This window comes from Heteronotia binoei, chromosome 3, assembly GCF_032191835.1.
Source record: "Heteronotia binoei isolate CCM8104 ecotype False Entrance Well chromosome 3, APGP_CSIRO_Hbin_v1, whole genome shotgun sequence".
In the NCBI taxonomy this organism is placed as follows: Eukaryota; Metazoa; Chordata; class Lepidosauria; order Squamata; family Gekkonidae; genus Heteronotia; species Heteronotia binoei.
In genome coordinates, this window is record NC_083225.1 from 87828015 (window position 1) to 87848472 (window position 20458).

The following is a 20458-nucleotide window of genomic DNA, read 5'->3' on the forward strand; positions in this document are numbered from 1 at the left end:
TTAGGCAAGGCATATAATGAGGTATAATGAGTTCTGTTTACAGTTGTTAGATAATCATGCTGTATAATGTCTTTTATTTCATGAAGAGGTAACATGAAACTCCAAAGGGGTGTGTGGGGGAGGTATGGAACTTTTTTATTATTCACATTCCCCCCCATAGAAGAACAGGGAATTTTTTTTTATTTTTTCTCCCTGAACCCTTCCTGTGACTCCTACCCTTAATATAGGGCTAAAATTATTTAAAGCATTAGTTGTTCATTAGTAAGTTTAGTGTTGCATTGTAATTGTTTCTAATGTGAAGATTGTAGAAACAATAATCTTATATCACAATAGGACTAATAATTTGGAGCATATAGTGCAGCGTGACACAAACAAACCATTTACAAAAATGGCAACTCCCTTAACGTTTATACCTGAAATTATAGAGAGTTTAAGTAATTCTATAAGACGACTTTCAAATACCTTGACAAAGGAATATCAATTTGCCTTATTTTTGCAGGAAACTCATAAGACAATAGTTTAAAAGTTTTTAAAATCTAACTGGTTTACACTAGACTTTCAAGCTCTTGGCTCTTCGAAAGCTAGAGGGGTCATCATCATAGTTTTAAAATGTGCGTTTTTAATGCATAGCAACCAAAGTTGATCTGAAAGGTAGATATCTGTTTATTAGGGCCATGTTTAATGGATCTCCACTCACCTTAGCTTCAATATATACCCCAATTATGATCACTTAATTTTTTAAACAATACCCTAGCACAGTTAACTTCTTTTAAAAATAGAAAAGTCCTTATTGGTGTGATTCAAATCATATTAATTCAGATTTAGATAAAACAAAAATTTTCCTACTCGAAAAACAAAGCACAGAAAACATCAGAACTCAGCAAGAGTTAGTTTTTTTATAACCTTGGGGATGTCTGCAGAATTTTGAACTCCTGGAGTAAAGTAGTACACTTGCTACTCTGCTGTTCATGATATGTACACATGTATAGACTTCCTTCTTGCATCTAAATCTTATTAAATTAAATAAATTTGGCAGAAATTGGGAATAGAAATTGGTCAGATTACTCATGGGTCTCAGCTGACAAAACTTCTGATGACAAGAGACCAAACTGGTTTCTAAACAAATTACTGTTAATAATGTGATTTTTACACATTGTAACTGAAAAGATTATTAGTTATTTTGAAATAAATTCAAAGTGTGGAGTTACACAGGACAATATTTGGGATGCCTTTAAAGTGGTGATGTATGGAAAACTTATTTTGATCATCACTGCCTATAAAAAGCAGGGAAAAACTAGTAACAGATTTAAAATAAAAATATAAGCACTTTGGGGGAAAGACATATGAACTATGGTAGCAATAAACCCCCACATAATTAAATCTTGAACCCAAAAGGTTAGAATTGTTAGAAACCACAAAAATTCAAAAGAATTTGCTATATTTAAAACAGAGGTTCTTAATGAAAAGCTCAAAATCATTAAGATTGTTATCTCATAGAGCAGGGGTGGTCAACAGTAGCTCTCCAGATGTTTTTTGCCTACAACTCCCATCAGCCCCAGCCAGCATGGCCAATAGCTGGGGCTGATGGGAGTGGTAGGCAAAAAATACCTGGAGAGCTACCGTTGGCCGCCCCTGTCATAGAGTATCCCAGAAAAACTCTCTAACCTGATGTACATGATTAACCCCCCCCAAGGGAAACTATTGTCAACCACAAAAGATATTGTTCAATCTTTTCATGACTATTTTCAAAAGTTATGCAAGTCAAATGACCCTCAGGAAATCTCCATTTCAGACTTCTTAAATTGCATCAATTTTAAGTCTAGACTCACTTTAGGACACAACATTAATGGAACAACTCATCTCAACATCAGAAGTGGCTGACTGACATGATTCAAAATCTAAAGAACAACAAAGCATCTAGCAGAGATGGTCTGCCAGCTGAATTTTACAAAATTCCTTGTTAAATCACAATGTAAAAATCTTTTCCTCTATATTACCATCAAGACTTAATAAAATTATTTCCCAGTACATATGCAAAGACCAGTTAGGATGTATTCCAGGTAGAAGTTTAACTGATAAAATAAGAAAATCAATTATTGCAAATTGAATCAAAACTATTATTTTTGCCCTTGATGCTGAAGAGACATTTGACAAATTGGAAATCATTTATTTAAAACATATATTAAAACATATGGACTTTGGCCCAAAAAGTCTCCCTTAGCAAAATTTTGAATTAATAATTTCAGACCTGATTATTTAATTTTAACTAGGGGTACCAATATACATTGTTCACTTGCCTCTATTTTGTTTGCAATTTCAATCAAATCCTTGTCTATAGCTATATATCAGGAAGAAACCATCAAAGGAATTACTATCAACTCACATTAGTACATAAAATAAGTTTTTTTTTGCTGATGACGTTGTCCTTTATATTAGTGGCTGTATAGAATCATTAAACCATTTATTGCAAATTATTAATCATTTCAGCTCAATTATTAATCGTTTCAGTTACTATTAATTATTCAAAACCAGAAATTTATCCCATATATGTCCAATTAAAATTCGAATGACAATCATTGACTACTTTTAATTTAACTGGGTGACAAGAACCTGGAGACATCCAGGCATAAACACCCGATTAATCTAAAATATCTATTTGACTATAATTTCAACCCACTAAGTAGATGAACATATAATACCTTGAATTATTGAGCTAAATTATACTGAATCTGGCTGGAAAAAAATGAACTAATAAAATCTATTACTTTGCCCCAATTTTTATTTCAAAATAAAAGAATTAAAAGAATTGAAAGGATTAAAACAATGACCAACCGGGGGAGTGGCTCTGACCAATATCCGGTCAGGAGCTTTTGCCTAACGCTCTCCCAGCTGTCTCCAAAGTTTTATCTTTTTCCACCCCTTTAACTATATTTTTTGAACTTTTGAAAGATGCCCCCGAAAGGGGGGGGGGAAACCAAGCAGAAGGAAAAAAGCTTTCAGCCTTTAACTAATTTCTTGGAACAGCCGTCCACCTCCCACGCAAGGTTGGGGAGAGATGAGGAACCAGAAACTGAAGATAGCCCTCTCACTGTGAATTTATTGTCTCAAGCTATGTCTAAATTAAGACAAGAAATACGAGAGGACATAACTTCTATGCTTCAACCAATGTGTCAGCGTCTGGATGAATTAGAGAATTCTTGTAAACAGGCAACCCAGACCGCACAAGAAGCGTTAAAAAAAGCTCAAGAGATGACTTCAGATGCATGGACGAGGGAACGAGTTTTAACAATGGACTTTCGTAGCCGGGAGCTGTGCTTAAAATTTAGAGGTTTTAAATCGGATGTGGAAGCTGAAATGGACTTATATATATTCATGGCAAATTGGCTTGCTGAAGTAACCCACCTGGAAGTCGAAATTCTCCCACTCATTCAGAAAGCATATCGTGTTGGCAAGGTATGTGAAGACAACTCGTCTTATACCAGAGATATTGTGGTGAAGTTCAAGGATTATAGAATGAGGCAAAGAGTCTTTGCAGAGGCTAGGGAGAGAGGAGGCTTGGACTACCAGGGGTTAAAGATTCAGGTCTTTCCAGATCTTTCCGGATCTTTAAGAATCAGAAGAGACCTTAAGGACACAACTGCCAAATTGTGGGATTTAAAAATTAAATATAAATGGCTACAGTCAGGCAAACTATGTGTCCAAAAAGGCTCCACTTCGTTTACAGCTTATGACGCAGCCTCGGGTGAGATATTACTCTCTAAATTAATTCCCTCCTCTCCTACATCAAGAGTTAATAAGAGAAAGGAATGCTCTCCTCTCGTTCCTTCAAGGACAACCCGTGCGTGTACTGAGGAAGCTCATGTCAATCTGGAAGAAAATATGGACTCTATTTAAAAGACACTGAAGCAACAAGAAAAGGGAAAAACTGAAGAAACTTATAATTTATATTTATTGATTTTTCTTTCAAAATTAAAGGCTGGGTGGGGTCAGCTGGTGAGAGCACCTGGGTAACATCCCTCCTTGTTTAATTCAGTCCAGGTGAAGAAAGAAGAGTTTCTTCTTGACCTTAAATTTTAAGGTCTCCAGGGACTGAGATGTATAGTTAGAATTTATTCTTTATGGATTTTTTTTTGAGAGTAGAAGGAATAATCAAGATATAGAAGAAGAAGGAAAATAAGAAGTTATATTGAATGCTTGTGGTATTAAGTTTTAAAAATCTGTTAGGGAAAGCAGCATTGTTAAGCTTAATTATTCCTCTGCTATATATATATATATATATATATATATATATATATATATATATATATAAAGTGGTGTGGAATGGTAACATATGAGATATTTTTAAGTTGCGTTGTTTTTGATTTGTTATTATGGTACACCTACCTGTTGGAACAGGTAGTAATTATAACGAGTCTATAATAAAAAATTTGCGAAAGTCAAAACAATGACCAACCAATTGCTGATGTAAATTTTCCAGGCTGTGTGGCTGTGGTCTTGGCATTGTGAGACCTGACATTTTGCCGGCAACTGTGACTGGCATCCTCAGAGGCGTAACCCAGAAAACTAGAGTTCTCTCTGGGTCAAATTGAGAAGAAGTTGGTAGGCAGGTAATTTATATCTACTCAGGCAGGTGCGGTCGGGCCGAATCATTATCTTGTGGGATCTTTCTGGGCTGTAACATGCTAATAGAGGAGCTTACCTGAGGGGGTTCTTTTGTATATGGATTGGCTATTGAAATTCTAATCTTATCTGTAGTGCTGTTGTTTTGCTTTAAACAATTTTTATTCATTAGCAATATATTGTTATAGAAATCTATATAAATTTTTAAAATAATACAAAATAAAAACAGCACATCACTTCCCCCCCTTTCTCTTGACCCCCGCTGGTGTTTTAAAATTAAAAAAAAAGAAACAAGGTAACTTAACAAATCAAGAATCTCCATTTTAGAACCTTATATCAATACGGAAGAAATAAAAACACAGAATGAAAGGTTAACTCTATAAGTTCATCTTAATTTTTCAGTAAAAATAAAAATTCCCCTTTATAAATTCTAGTCCATTATTCCATCTCCTTCAGCTACTATCAAAAATCACTGTGTCCCCTTACTTTCCAATGTTTTTCAACATAGTTTTGAAATTTCTCCCATTCCTTCCTAAACTTCTCCAAATCGTAGTCTTTTAAGATTCTTGTAATTTTATCCATTTCACTCCATGACAAAACTTTTAAAATCCAGTCCTATTTATCTGGTATTTTGTGTTGCTTCCATAACTGTGCATACAATGTCCTCGCAGCTGAAAGCAGATACCACACCATCGTTCTACCTTGTTTTGGAAAACTTTCCATTTGTAATACCAACAAAAAAGAGTCTGGAGACCTCTTAATGTCATAACCTAAAATTCTTGACATTTCTTTCTGAATCATTTGCCAAAATTGTTTTGCTTTTTCACAAGTCCACCACATATAATAGAAAGATCCTTCATGTTTTTTATATTTCCAACATCTGTCTGACACCTGATTATTCATTTTTGCCAGTTTCTTAGGTGTCATGTACCATCTATGCAGCATTTTAAAACAGTTTTCTTTAATGTTATAACGTGTCAAAATCTTCATAGAGTTCTTCCAAAGATACTCCCAAGATTCCATTTGAATTCCTTTATTAAAATTGATTGCCCATTTTATCATTTGAGATTTAACTACTTCCTCTTCTGTTGACCACTTCAATAATAATTTATAAATCCTTGAAATCAACTTTTTGTTATCACCCAACAGCATTTTTTCCAGTTCTGTTTGCTCCTGTCTTATTCCTTCATTTTTAATGTCCTGTTCCACCAAGCTCTTAATTTGTTGTAGTTGAAACCAATTATATTTATATTATAATTCTTCAGCTGATTTTAGTTCCACCTTTCCTCCATGTATTTTTAATAGCTGATTGTACATTAAACTTATCCCTGCATCAATTTCTGAAGATAATTTTAATACTTCCGTTGGCACAATCCATAGCAACTTTCTCTCATCACCATATTTTTTATATTTTACCCAAGTACTTAGCAAGTTTTTTCATATATAATGATGCGAGAAAAAGCAATCTATCTTATTTTCCCCATAAAACATATATGCATGCCAACCAAAAATATTTCCATGACCTTCTAGCACCAGCAGCTTCATATTTAATAACGTGATCCAATCTTTAATCCATACCAAACATACTGCATCATGATACAATTTTAAATCTGGCAGTTGGAAACCTCCTCTTTCTTTTCCATCAGTTAAATTTTTTATTTTAATTCTTGGTTTCTTGCCCGCCCATACAAATTCGGAAACTTTTCGTTGCCATTTACTGAATTGTTTATTGATCTGTAGTGCTGTCGTAAGCTGTAGGGCATTTTGTGTTTTTCAGGACTGGAAGTCATGCCCTATTCATTTTTAAACTTTCGTCCTTTCTGTTGAAATTGTGTTTATGTTTCTGGATTTCAATGGCTTCTCTGTATAATCTAACATGGTAATTAGATGTGTTGTCCAGCATTACAGTGTCTTGGAATAAGTTACTTTTTTATGTTATAAACAATTTTATTAGTAACATATGGTAGCAGAACTATATCTACAACTTATAAAAGCTTAAAGTAAAAGAAAGATCTTTCTACCCCATATCTTACTTTCCCCCCACCCCTCCCTCCGTTACTTGACCCCCGCCAGTGTTATTTTCTTTAAAAAAGCAAATATTAAAGGTACCCTTAACTATTAAGAAAAAACAAAAAAAACCCCCAAAAGTTATATTCTTATTTTAAAAATCTTAATCATCATCAAAGATTGTCCAATGTCCTTTTATTTTCCACTCTTTTTCTACATATCTTCTAAATTTCTTCCACTCCAACTTAAAAAGTTCCAAATCATAGTCTCTTAGTTTTCTTGTTAATTTGTCCATTTCACTCCATGTCATAACTTTTGTAATCCAATCCCATTTCTCTGGTATTTTTTCTTGCTTCCACAGCTGCGCATACAATGTCCTAGCAGCTGAGAGCAAGTACCATATTAAAGTTCTATCTTCTTTTGGAAATTTTTCCATTTGTAATCCCAGCAGAAAAGTCTCTGCCACTTTGTTGAATTCATATCCCAAAATCTTAGAAATCTCTTGCTGAATCATCTGCCAAAACATTTTAGCCCTTTCACAAGTCCACCACATATGGTAGAAAGAGCCTTCATGCTTTTTACATTTCCAACACCTATCTGGCATCTTGTTGTTCATCTTTGCTAATTTTTTTGGAGTCATCTATACATCATCTTAAAACAGTTTTCTTTAATACTATGACATGTTGCGAGTTTCATAGAATTCTTCCACAGATATTTCCAAGATTCCATCTTTATTTCTTTGTTTACATTAATTGCCCATTTTATCATTTGAGATTTCACTACTTCATCTTCTGTAGACCATTGTAAAAGTAATTTATATACTTTTGAAATTAATTTCTCATTATCTCCAAGCAGAACTCTTTCCATTTCTGTTTGCTCTTTCCTTATTCCTTCAGTTTTAATATCATTCTCCACCAAACTTTTTATTTGTTGCATTTGAAACCAATCATATTTGTAACTCAGTTCTTCTGCAGTTTTCAGTTCTATTTTCCCACTTTGTATTTTTAGTAACTGGTTGTATGATAGCCGTTTTTCTTTGGCTGTTTTAGCCGTTATCTTTATCACTTCAGCTGGCACTATCCACAAAGGTCTCCTCTCATCACCATATTTCTTATACTTTATCCATACATTTAGTAGATTACTTCTTATATAATGGTGAGAGAAAAGGCCATCCATCTTCTTTTTTCCGTAATACAAGTATGCATGCCAGCCGAATTTTTTTCCATGGCCTTCCAGCACTAAAAGTTTTTTTATCTAACAACATTATCCATTCTTTCATCCATACTAAACAAACTGCTTCATGATACAATTTCAAATCTGGTAACTGGAATCCACCTCTCTCTTTTGCATCTGTCAAAATTTTCATTTTAATTCTTGGCTTCTTCCCGGCCCACACAAATTCCGAAATTTTCCTTCGCCATTTATCAAACTGTTTAGCATCTTTCACAATAGGAATAGTTTGAAACAGATACATAATCCTTGGTAGAATATTCATTTTTATTGCAGCTATTCTGCCCAACAATGACAAATTGAGCTTGTTCCACTTTAGCATATCTTCCTCTATTCTACGCCATAGCTTCTCATAATTATTCTTGAACAAATCAATATTTTTCATTGTTATCTCTACCCCTAGGTATTTTACCTTAGAGGTAACTTCACAACCCATTAGTCTTTGTAATTTTTGTTGTCTATTTACCTGCATATTCTTGCACAAAATTTTTGATTTTTCTTTATTTATATAAAATCCCGCCAACTCCCCAAACTCTTGTATTCTCATTAATAACAAAGGTGTAACTTGTATGGGATTTTCATTTATAAACATTATATCATCAGCAAATGCTCTGTACTTATAGGTATATCCTTTTATTTGTAACCCTTCTAAATCTTTTTCTTCTTGGATCTGCATCAATAACATTTCAAGAGTCATTATGAACAACAATGGTGAAAGCGGGCAACCTTGTCTAGTACCTTTGCTGATTTTTATTTCATCTGTAAGATCTGCATTAACACACAACCTTGCCCTTTGTTCAGAATATATTGCCTTTATCATTCTTATAAAACTTTCTCCAAGCTCCATTTTTTCCATCACTGCAAACATAAAGTCCCAGTTTAAATTGTCAAATGCTTTCTCTGCATCTGCAAAGAATAATGCTACTTCTTTTTCTGGATGTCTTTCATAATATTCTACAATATTTACAACAGTTCTAATATTGTCTCTTATTTGTCTTTTGGGAAGAAAACCAGCTTGATCTTCCTTTAGGTTAGTTAAAGTTAGGTTAGTTAAAGTACGTATAGGAGGGCCCTCCTATAATATATATAGATAGAACCAAACCATTCTATAAAAACAAAGCACTATTTATCTGTTATTGGAGCTCCAAGAAGGGCAAAGCTGCTTTGCCTCAGTCTGTGTCCAGATGGGAGTTGCTGCCATCCATTCCTGCTATATGGCATCCAGAGAGCTCAATGTGAAAGCACTCTCCACCTGAGCACAGGGTTCATCTGCCATGTTTCATTGATAAGTTCCCCTGCTGGACATCTGCAAGGCAGCAACCTGGTTGACAGAGGACACATTTGTGAAGCACTATGCTTAAAATCTTCAGGGAAGGAAAGAAGCAGATGTGGGCAAGATTATACGATAGGCTCTGTTCCAGTAAGAGACACACCCCATCTCCTCTGGTGAATAGCTCTCTAATGGTCCCAATTAATGTTCCCTCTAAGTTGTGGAGTCATGTGAGCAAAAATTCTACCTTGTGAGCTACTGGCATTAAAGTTGTGAGCTACTGCATAAATTAGTTTGCTCTATGGCCATTTTTCCTGAGCTGAGGCAAAACTGTGTGAGCTGGAGGCTAAAAAATTGTGAGCTAGCTCACACTAACTTGGCTTAGAGGGAATATTTGTCCCAATGTGGGGCTGCACAGGAGGATGGAAGATGAAAACAGAGTTGCACTTACCTGTAGCAGTTGTTTATCAACATCTTCTGTGCAAACATACATTCCCTCCTGCCCTACCATGAGCTCTCACAGGGTCTACTGTGCCATGAAAGGGGGCTTGTGCTGGCTTAGTCGGAACTGAGAGAAGGGGGTGCCTGCCGACAGAGCATGTGACATGCTGAGTAGGAGTTCCATATATGCATCAGCTTTGAAAGGGATGGGGCATCCCATCTTTGGAGTTTTTGAGCTAGAAAGAAAATGTCTTGCAGCTGGTCTGTGCAAGCAGTGTCACAATTCCTGTCTGCACATAATTAAAGGTAAGTGCAACTCTGTTGTTGTTGTTTTACTCTGGAGACAACCCTCACTTGCCTATGGTTCTTCCTCCTGGAGAAGATCTCTCTGATCACTGACTCAGATATCCCTGTGGTGGCAGCACTTGAAATCCAAGTTGAAAAGCAAGCTCCAATCAAGCCAGACCCAATTTTGGAGGTCTTGGACTCCTATGGTCTCCCACTGGTAGCCTTTCTACCAGTGCAGAAATTGCCAAAGACCATTGGAAGAAGCCCTCTTCTAACAATTCTACCTCCAGAAAAATGGACAACATCTACAGGTTGTGAACAGAGGAATACACCTCCCTTCCCACTCACCTGCCAATAAACTCTGGCATTGTTGAGGCTCTGTGCAAAATGCTGGACATAAATCCATACCAATAAAGTGTCTTTTAAACAATACATTCAATTGTATGTCTTTTTAACAATGAAATCACCAATAAAGATTTTCCAAAACAATTATATGGCTTTTTAATAATGAGTAATTCTGCACTAGACCTTTAATCCTGGATCAGTGCTGTCCACAAACTGATTTTCTACACTAGAATAACAGAATCATAAACTCATAGAGCTGGTTTCTATGATTTCATGATATAAGTGTAGAATATCAGTTTAGGGACAGGGTTGAACCAGGATTAAAAGACTAGTGTGGAATTCACCAATAAATTCCATAAATACACATATTCAATATAATTACATGGAATATCTGGTTTATAAATTGATAAAATACAAAATACAATGTTACAAAGATGCTAGCTACACTCCTTAAGGAAAGGCTCCAAAGGCTGTTGTCGTCACTTACAGTAGCTAGAAAAAGCCTCTCAAAATTGATCAGTGAGGATGCAATAAATATTTGTCCACAGTTTTACAGTCCTGAAGTCTATCTCGATAAATGGATATGCAGTGCTGTCATAGAACATCCTTGTAATAGGTGGACACTCAAAAGTAGGAGCAGAGGCAAGAGAACTTGTCCTCTTGTTAAGGACAGCTTTGTATGCAAATATTTATTCAGCTCACTCCTCAATGTTAATTAATGCAGAACCCAATGTACATAGAAAATCAATTTAAATCTTGCAGACTCAGTCTGCAATGGTTTATAGTATTCTTCCTTAGGATTTAGAACTTGAATAAAACCACCAATGCATTTACAGTGCCAAAATATAATCTAAACAACATTTTTGAAGCGTTTAAAGAACATGTAAAGAACAGATGTGCTTTACTAAATTCAAGTGAATGTGAACAGGAAGATCTGTGGACTGAAACAAGAGATGTTATCAAGGAAGAATGAACAAATACTATTCCTGTAGTCAAAAGAAATGAAAAAGCCTCAATAAGATAACTGACAAAATTCTTAAAACTGCTACAGAAGCAATAGTAAAAGGTGACAGAAAGAGAGGAAAGGAACAGTCCCCTGTGCAAGCACCAGTCGTTTTCGACTCTGGGATGACGTTGCTTTCACAACATTTTCATGGCAGACTTTTTACGGGGTGGTTTGCCATTGCCTTCCCCAGTCATCTACACTTTCCCCCCAGCAAGCTGGGTACTCATTTTACCAACCTCGGAGGGATGGAAGGCTGAGTCAACCTCAAGCTGACTACCTGAAAACCCAGCTACAGCCAGGGATCGAACTCAGGTCGTGAGCAGAGCTTAGGACTGCAGTACTGCAGCGTTAACACTCTGAGCCATGGGGCAGAAAGAGAATCAGGAGTCTAAATGTAGCATTCCAGCAACTTGCATATAGAGACAAAGAGAACTATTATAGTAATCAGTGTGAAGAATTAAAAGACAACAACAACAACGGAAGAATAAGAGATAGGGATGGGCATTGTTGCACACACCATTTGTGCCAAAAGTCTAGCCCAGGGGTAGGGAACATTGGCTTTTCAGATGTTTTTTGCCTACAACTCCCATCAGCCTCAGCCAGAATGGCCAATGGCTGGGGCTGATGGGAGTTGTAGGCAAAAAACATCTGGAGAGCCAACCCCTGCTCTAGCCCAATTGAAGAGACTCAACAGCCAGAGTTCCAAGTGAGTTGACCCAGAGATTCCTTTATTACCACAAGTGGCAGGAGGAAAAACCTGTCCTGCGTTTTTCCTCAAACCCATCTTTACAAAACATAGCATATTTACACAATTTCTGATAACAAAGCAGGTCTCGTTGATTGGTTACAAATCCTCACTCTTAGCCTTTTGTGGTATCTCATTGGCTTAAAGAAACCCGTCTCTACCATAGTGAGGTAATTCCTTGGGATTTCTTTGTTCTCTACTCCCCATCTCCCAGCTTCCTGGCATCCAGCATCCACCCGGTTTCTGGTTTTGTTCCAAAGAATGGGCGTGATGGCTCCTTTCAGACTAGGAGGTCCTTCCTTGAGGCAGGGGTGGGGGGGAAGCTTTCCTTATCAAAGGATGCTAACAGAACTTTGATAACGTTCTCTTGCTAGAGAAACGTGCTTTGAGATATGCAAGCACTCTAATAGAAGTCTATTGTCCATTGTTAGGACCTTGGAACCAAATCATCGTAAAGACCCTATATATTTTTAAGGCAAGTTCAGCAAATCTAATACTCTGAATGTAATGGTTTTGTTACAACTGTAAAGGCAGATTAGTGCAAATGAATTCTATAATCAGGATTAGTGCAATTCTATTTGGCACTCTGTCCATGCTCTAATGCAAATCTGAATTTACATTCTACAGCAGCATGAACTGGAAAAATGAGGTTTGGTTTGAGATTAATGGTGTGCCCAGTTTGTGAATCATGGACCATCATGAACATTTAGGCATCAAATGAACTGGTTTGGTTTGTGAGATTTGTGCCCTGGTACAAGTCCCCCAGCCTGCTAGAGACACCAAACTCCCAGGGAATCTCCAGCTTACTCTCCTCTACCTGCCCTCCAAGTTTGATGAGGATTGGATATATGGGTCAGAGTTATGGCCCTCCAAAGAAGGTGTTCACAGGAAAGTGCTGTCTCGGGGTTTCTCTGCTGCTTTTCTTTGTTTCAAACGATTCTTGACAGTTTCAAGAGGGTTGCCCCCCTTTGGCAATGTTCCTCTGTGTTCCCATTTTCTGTGTTCCTGTTTTCTTTCACAGGGCTTGCAGCACCCCCACCCTCACCCTGACTGGGATTTCTTGTGAAACTGTGCTTTGAGATTGATTTGTCTTTTTAATCTCGCCTTGCCATGGTGGTACTGGATTCTGCTGGGCATTCTGCACACTGAACTGGTTATACTGGGCTTGCAAAATCCTGCCCTAGATTTCTTGTGACAATGTGCTTTGAGATAGATCAGTCCTTTTAAGCTTGCATTTCCACAGTGGTACTGCATTCTGCTGAGTATTGAAAAAATGTCTCCCCCTTTCAGTTTGTACTGCAGGGATTCTGTGCTTTGACATTTTTTCTCTTTTACTTGCATTGCTGCAGTTACAGGAGTCTATCTATGGAATGGCTCAGGAACAAGCCAGTGACACCAAACTCACAGAGAAACATCTGCCACCCCTCCCAAACAAACAAAAAACTATGCTTTGCAGTGCAGGTTATGACAGGTGATTGAATTTGGTGAAGTTTGCCTCATGAGATGTCAGGAATATCAGTTTCATGATGTCTACTCAAGTCAGAAGCTCCATTCCCTCAACACAGACTACCACCAAGCTCCCTTCTTTTGTCCTCTTATTATATAACTGGCCCTGGGGCTGAGGGCTTTTATTATTATTATTTTTCCTAGTAATGCTGAGAGTGGCTGAAGGCCAGGGCCAGGCTGGTATTTTCTTGGGGGTGGGGGAGGGGCATAAAGCAGACAGATTTGTTAGCAATCCAGGAGCTTTATGGAACAGAAAATTCTTCCATTTCTGTTAATCCTCTCCTGTTGCAGAGGATTTCCCTGCTATTAAGTGATAGCTTTTGAGAGGGGAAAAATGCCAGCCCTTCAGAGATGGTTTAATAAAACAAACAGCAAGCTTGTGAAAAGAAAAGAACGGAGTGACTATCATCCTGTCAGGTAAGCAAGACAGTCAAGAATTTTTTGTAAGAAACAAAATTGTTGATTCAGAGAAGATCTGATTATTACACTTGTCAGCATACTTATTATTTGCATTGTTTCTGTCCTATTCTCTTTTCAGTAGGATGCATTATATTAGCTGCTCAAGCAAGTTGTTTCTTTAAAACCTGCAGGACAATGCTATTATTATTATTTTTCCTAGTAATGCTGAGAGTGGCTGAGAGCCAGGGCCAAGCTGGTATTTTCTTTTAAATCAAGATATATTTTAAATCACCAAGCAGTATTTTTAAAAAAAGACATCAAGAAGCAAGGATAATTCAAGTCATTTTCCTGCTTCTGTCTGCTTTTAGATTTTGGAAGTGTATTTGCCAGACTTGAAATGCAAGGACTGAATAATCAAGGTAATGTTTGCCATCATTTTAAATGGTAAGTAAAGTGCCATGACATCCTGTAGCAAGTTCGAAAATCAGCAATGTATATAGCTTTTTGTTTTGGGAAACTGTCACAGTTCTGCTCCAAGATGCATGCCCAGAATTGTATAATTTCCTAAATATTGTAATTAAAATTTTGTTGTCTGTCATATGCTTTTTTTAAAATGTATGATAAGATAAATACCCAAATGTCTTTTGTGCTTTAAGAAGTCATAAGGGACACAAACTTCCTGGAAATTCTGAAGAAGCTTCATTATAGAGCTCCCAAGGCAATTCTGCAGCAAGAGGGTCCATTTTCTGCTCGTGGGTCATCATTAGTTATTAATGGGTTGGGTTCATGATGATGAAAAATGGAGATAGGAAAAAGTATAATTTAGAAATGGAAGACCTATACATTTTTGATGTTAAAATGTTGGGGATAATTTCTTAAGAAGAATGCTGAGATACACTGCTTGTTTTCTGATTCTTTGCAGTCAAATTGGATTAAGAAAGTTAGTTTACAACAATGGTTGCCAGTTCCAGATTGGGAAATTCTTGGAGATTCAAGGGTGGAGACTGGGGAGAGCAGTGTTTGGGGATGGAAGGGACCTTAACAGGGTATAATGCCATTCCTCCAAAGCAGCTGTCCCTCCCCTGGGGGGTGGGCTGATCTCTCTAGTTAGGAAATCAGTAATAATTCCTGAAGTTTTCCAGTCCCCACCTGAGGATGGCATTAGATCAGATGCTAATATAGACTTTCATGATGGGGAAAAATAACAGGGGAACTCAAACAGCCTTTACAACTAGAAAATCTGATTTATGCCCAGAAAACTTTTAACAGCAGCAGACATAAACGTCTTTGCTATTTTCTTTCTCAAACTGTCACTGACTATGTTTATTGTAGTGTAGTGTTTGCTTGCTTATGCTTGTATATGCCAAGAACATTTTAATGGTTTCCCTCCTCAATGTAGTTGATAGAATTCCCACTTTTTCTCAAGTCTGAAGGCAGACTTTATAAAGCAAAGTAATTCTGTAGGTTATATACACATGAAAAAAGGTACTTCCACTTAATTTTTCAAGTAGCACCAAGAATGTTTCTGGCAAAATTGTCCTCAGATAATGAAACAAGGATAACTAATTCACACCGATTTCCATTCCCAAAGATAACCTACTTTTAAATAGCCCTGAATGCCAAATGTTAGGACTTGATCTGCCCTGGGTGTTCAGTAGAAACATGACACCACTGCTGGCTTAATTTCTAGCAAAGTACTGGTCCTCTATTCTGCCATATATGAGTATGGTTGCCTGTTTTGGACTAGATTGCAGTCTAATGCTAATTTGCAAAAATGGTGGACTAGGTGAATCACGGTCATAAATATTCTTCATAACTTATGCAGAATGTACTTGCTCTTATCTTTGTATCCAAAAAAGTTGTTTGTGGTTTTCTCCAAACTCAGGAGCATTTTAAGTAAAACTCTTGCTGTGACATCTAGATGTTGGACACCCTTTGCTGATTTCCTAGTTATAGCAGCACCTACAAGACAGAGGAGATTTAATAGAGTCAGGAAGACTCTGCTACTTACAGACAGCATGTATGTTTTTAATAATATCATGCCTGCACTGGCAACTACTTGGATGGGAGACCTCCTTGGAATACCAGGAGTCAGGGGCAGGGTTTATTCAACCAACTTCCTGAATACCTTCCAGGCCCCCAGTAGGGGGTGAGTCACCAGAGGTCATCATGCCTTCTAGGTGTGCACATACACCCTCACACATATGCACACATTCATATATAAATATAAAAATACAAAAAAGTATCATGTCTGCAGACTTTGCTGCTTGAAAGCAGAGTAAGTGATTTAAAAGGACACAATGCATGTGTCATTTGCCCTTCCTGATGGCAGAGAAAGCAATGTTGAAATCGCTTTAGTTAACCTCTGTTTTTAAAAGCTTGTGTGAATACGTTCAGTTTTAATACTGATTTACCAAGCATTTGGTCTGATAATTCATTTTTGTGTTAGTTCACTGACATTCCAAAATGCCATTGAATATGTATTACATCTCATCTTAACTGGTGAAAGCTCATTAAGTTACACTAATAAATTGTTCACTCAAACATAATAACATAAGAGAAGCCATGTTGGATCAGATCAATGACCCATCCAGTCCAACACTCTGTGTCACACAGTGGCCAAAAACCCCAGGTGCCATCAGGAGGTCCATCAGTGGGGCCAGGACACTAGAAGTCCTCCCATTGTGCCCCCCCAGCACCAAGAATACATAGTATCACTACAGATACATCACTGCTCTGTATCACAATCCAGCAAAGAATAATAAGACTGTAAGGACCTACAAAGTAAATTGTGACAATGAAAAATAAATTGTGACAAAGAAAAGGGCAACTAGAATGATTAAAGGATTGGAACACTTTCACTATGAAGAAAGGTTAACATACTTGGGGCTCTTTAGCTTGGAGAAACGTCGACTGTGGGGTGACATGATAGAGGTTTACAAGATTATGCATGGGATAGAGAAGGTACAGAAAGAAGTACTTTTCTCCCTTTCTCACAATACAAGAACTCATGGGCATTCAATTAAGTTGCTGAGCAGTCGGGTTAGAACTGATAAAAGAAGTACTTCTTCACCCAAAGGGTGATTAACATGTGGAATTCACTGCCACAGGAGGTGGTGATAGCTACAAGCATAGACAGCTTCAATAGGGGAATGGATAAGCATATGGAGCAGAGGTCCATCAGTGGCTATTAGTCACAGCTTATTGTTGGAACTCTCTGTCTGGCGCAGTGATACTCTGTATTCTTGGTGCTTGGGAGGGGGGCACAGTGGAAGGGCTTCAGGCCTCACTGGTGGACTTCTTGATGGCATTTGGGGGGTTTTTTGCCACTGTGTGACACAGCGTGTTGGACTGGATGGGCCATTGGCCTGATCCTAAATGACTTCTCTTATGTTCTAATGTACTGCTTGCATTATTAGAATAAAATTTTTGTTTTCTATTCCTCAGACTCATTACCAGTATTTAATGATTATTTTAACAGCTGGCTAACCTGCTTGCAGTGCTTTCATCATCCTAGTGGGTCATCTTCCCATCAAAGGAATTCAGGATTAATTCCAAGTATGCATTGTACAGAGAACTCACAACATGAGAAAGCAAAGGAATCCCCACCTTCTGCAATTTAGGGAAGTTCTTTCCATAAGATGTGCCACAAAGAACAACCTGCTTGAGTTCTTAGAGATATTGTATTATTATTATTATAGTATGTCAGGCTTGTTTTAAAAACAACCACTACCACCACACCACCACCACTACATTCATTAAATTTATTAACTGCCCTCCCCCAAAAGGCTCAGGATGGTGTACATTATAGTTAAACAGAAACAACTGAAAACAATAAATAGAAAATAATAATTGGTTACAAACAGATAAAATAGTAAATTCCTCCAGATAATTGATGGCATACGTATAACATCACTCCCTCCATAGGGTGGATCACATACTGAGATTGGCTAGGCCAGGTGAAAGCCATGATAAGGAATTGTTGCTGTTTTCAACTATAGGCCTGATGGAATGTCTCTGTTTTACATGCCCTGTGGAACTGAGCAAGGTCTTGCAGGGTGCAGATGTTACTAAGTACAGAGTTCCACTAGACTGGGGCCAGGGTCAAAAAGGTCCAGGTCCTAATTGTAGACAGCTGGATGTCTTTGTGTCAGGAATCACCAGTACGTTTTGATCTCCTGAGTGTAAAATTCATCAGGAAGCATACTGGCAGAGGCTGTCCTGCAGGCTGTGTTCCCTCTAAGCTGAGTTAGCATGAGCTAGCTCACAGATTTTTAGCCACCAGCTCCCACATTTTTGTCTTAGCTCAGGAAAAATGGCCCCAGAGCACAATAATATATGCAGTAGGTCACAACTTTAAGGCCAGTAGCTCACAAAGTAGAATTTTTATTCACAAGACTCAGCAGCTTAGAGGGAACATTGCCCACAGGTACATTGGTACCTGACCATTAAGGGCTTTAAAGGTCAGAACTATAAATCTGAAGTGGATCCAGTATTCAACTTGGAGCCAGTGCAGCTGGTGAAGTACTGGTCAAATATGTGCAGTCTTTGGGGTACCTGTAAGTACCCATGCTGCTGCATCCTGGACAAGCTGTAATTTCTGGGTCAGCCTCAAAGGCAGTCCTATGTAGACTGAGTTACGGTAATCCAGTCTTGAGATAACTGTTGCATGGATCACTGCGGCAAGGTTGGGGTTAGGGAGGTAGGAGGTAAATTGTCTGACCTAGTGAAGTTGAAAAAAATGCCTGCCTGACAACATGTGCTTACCTGAGCCTTGAAGTCTTATCGGATCTTTTCACAGACAGGATTTTGGTATCACTAAACTTGTATAGCTAACTGTACAGGCTACGGATATTGCATTAGAATTGTACTTTTTATTTTGATATTGCCAATGTTAATTAATCATTCCTTTCTCTCTCTCCTTCCTTTTGGTGAACACTGGTTCATTTACTTTCCAGTCTTTCTTTTCATCCCCCCTGTCTATTCTGTGTGGGCTTGTGTCCGCTCCTGTCCTGCCAACTGTGTGTGCACCCAAGAGAGGAGTTGCTCCATCCTGTGCGATCGTGCTGGCCTCACACAGATCCCCAGTGAGTTTCCTTGTGAAGCCTCCTCTATTAACTTGGATAAAAACAACATTAAATTCCTCTCTGAGAGGGCATTTGGTACTCTACCTTCCCTGAAATCTCTTTCCTTAAACCACAACAACATCTCCTTCATCACTCCTGGAGCTTTCAAAGGGTTAGCTGGCTTGATTGAGCTAAAAATGGCTCATAATGAGTACATTCGCTATCTGCATACTAGGACATTTGTTTCACTTAAGAGATTAATTAGATTGGATTTAGCAGACTGCAACCTTTTCAACATCCCAGACAGAATTTTTATTGAACTTCCAGCCCTTCAGGAACTCTTCTGTTTTCAGAACAATTTCCGAAGAATTCCAGGAGCTATAAGAGGGATGGAGAATTTGACACACGTTTACTTGGAGAAAAACAAGATAGAAGCTGTAGCTTATAATTCTCTTCTGGGTTTGACACACCTAAAATATCTTAACCTCCAAGACAACAGAATAAATGTAATTCATGACGGAGCTTTTCAGGACTGCCAGCAAATGGAGTACCTTTATTTAAATGACAATCTCATCAGTGACCTCCCAGAGAATTCATTTGATGGTCTGAAACAACTGAAGATGCTTAATATTGGTGGCAATTTGCTCAGGAATGTCTCCAATACCTGGTTCCAGGATCAGCTTGAACTGGAAGTTTTGTACTTGGACAGAAACAGAATCAGCTATATTGAAGAAGGGGCCTTTGAAAATCTCACAAGCTTGGTTTCATTGCATTTAAATAGCAATAACCTAACCACCTTGCCTTTCTCAGTTTTCCAACCTGTTTATTTCCTAGGAAGACTCTATCTTTTCCGGAATCCCTGGGAGTGTGATTGCAAAATTCAATGGCTGAAAGAGTGGATGGAAAATTACAGACTTGTCAGAGATATTCCTTGTACCTCTCCATCCTCTGTAGCTGGTCTTGACTTGACTGATGTTTATTTTGAGAGAACATCTGAAGGTTTCTGTCTTGACCCAGAGGAATTAAATGTTACATCTTACAGTCCTTTTCCTACTGGAGAATTTCAGTCTACCACAGAGAACAAATTTAACAGCCTTATCTCCAAACTGTTACGCCAGAAGGGCCTTTCAGAAGAGGTGGTAAACACCACAGAAGCATTCAGCAACACTACATTGTTAAATGGATTGATTAATAAGGTGTCTTTAGGACTAGGGGAATGTCATGTCAAACTAATATATATTTTAACCATTTTGATATGCATTATAGTTTACCTGTAGATAAATAAGCTCATAGTAAGTCTAATGTTAGTCAATAAAATAGCATTTGTATAATGGAAAAGTTTACACCAACACCAAGAGAGTTCTCATTAATCAGGGTGTAAAGGCCTCTGTGGTTTAATGAATGATTTACAGAGCAATCCTAAACAGAATTATACCCTTCTAAGCCTACTGACTTCAATGGGCTTAGTAGGTATAACATGGTTTATATTAGGTATAATTTGAGCAGCCAGTTTGGTGTAGTGGTTAAGTGTGTGG

At 37.7% G+C, this 20458-nt stretch overlaps 1 protein-coding gene across 1 annotated transcript; it reads left to right on the forward strand.

Moving 5' to 3' along the window:
* The first annotated feature begins 13666 nt into the window (after nucleotides 1-13666).
* On the forward strand, nucleotides 13667-20226 carry NYX (nyctalopin). The gene is made up of 3 exons (XM_060235124.1): nucleotides 13667-13875; nucleotides 14226-14301; nucleotides 18816-20226. Exons 2-3 carry the CDS (start codon nucleotides 14280-14282, stop codon nucleotides 20198-20200), a joined length of 1407 nt encoding a protein of 468 aa, XP_060091107.1. The 5' UTR covers nucleotides 13667-13875; nucleotides 14226-14279; the 3' UTR covers nucleotides 20201-20226.
* Nucleotides 20227-20458: the final 232 nt, after the last annotated feature.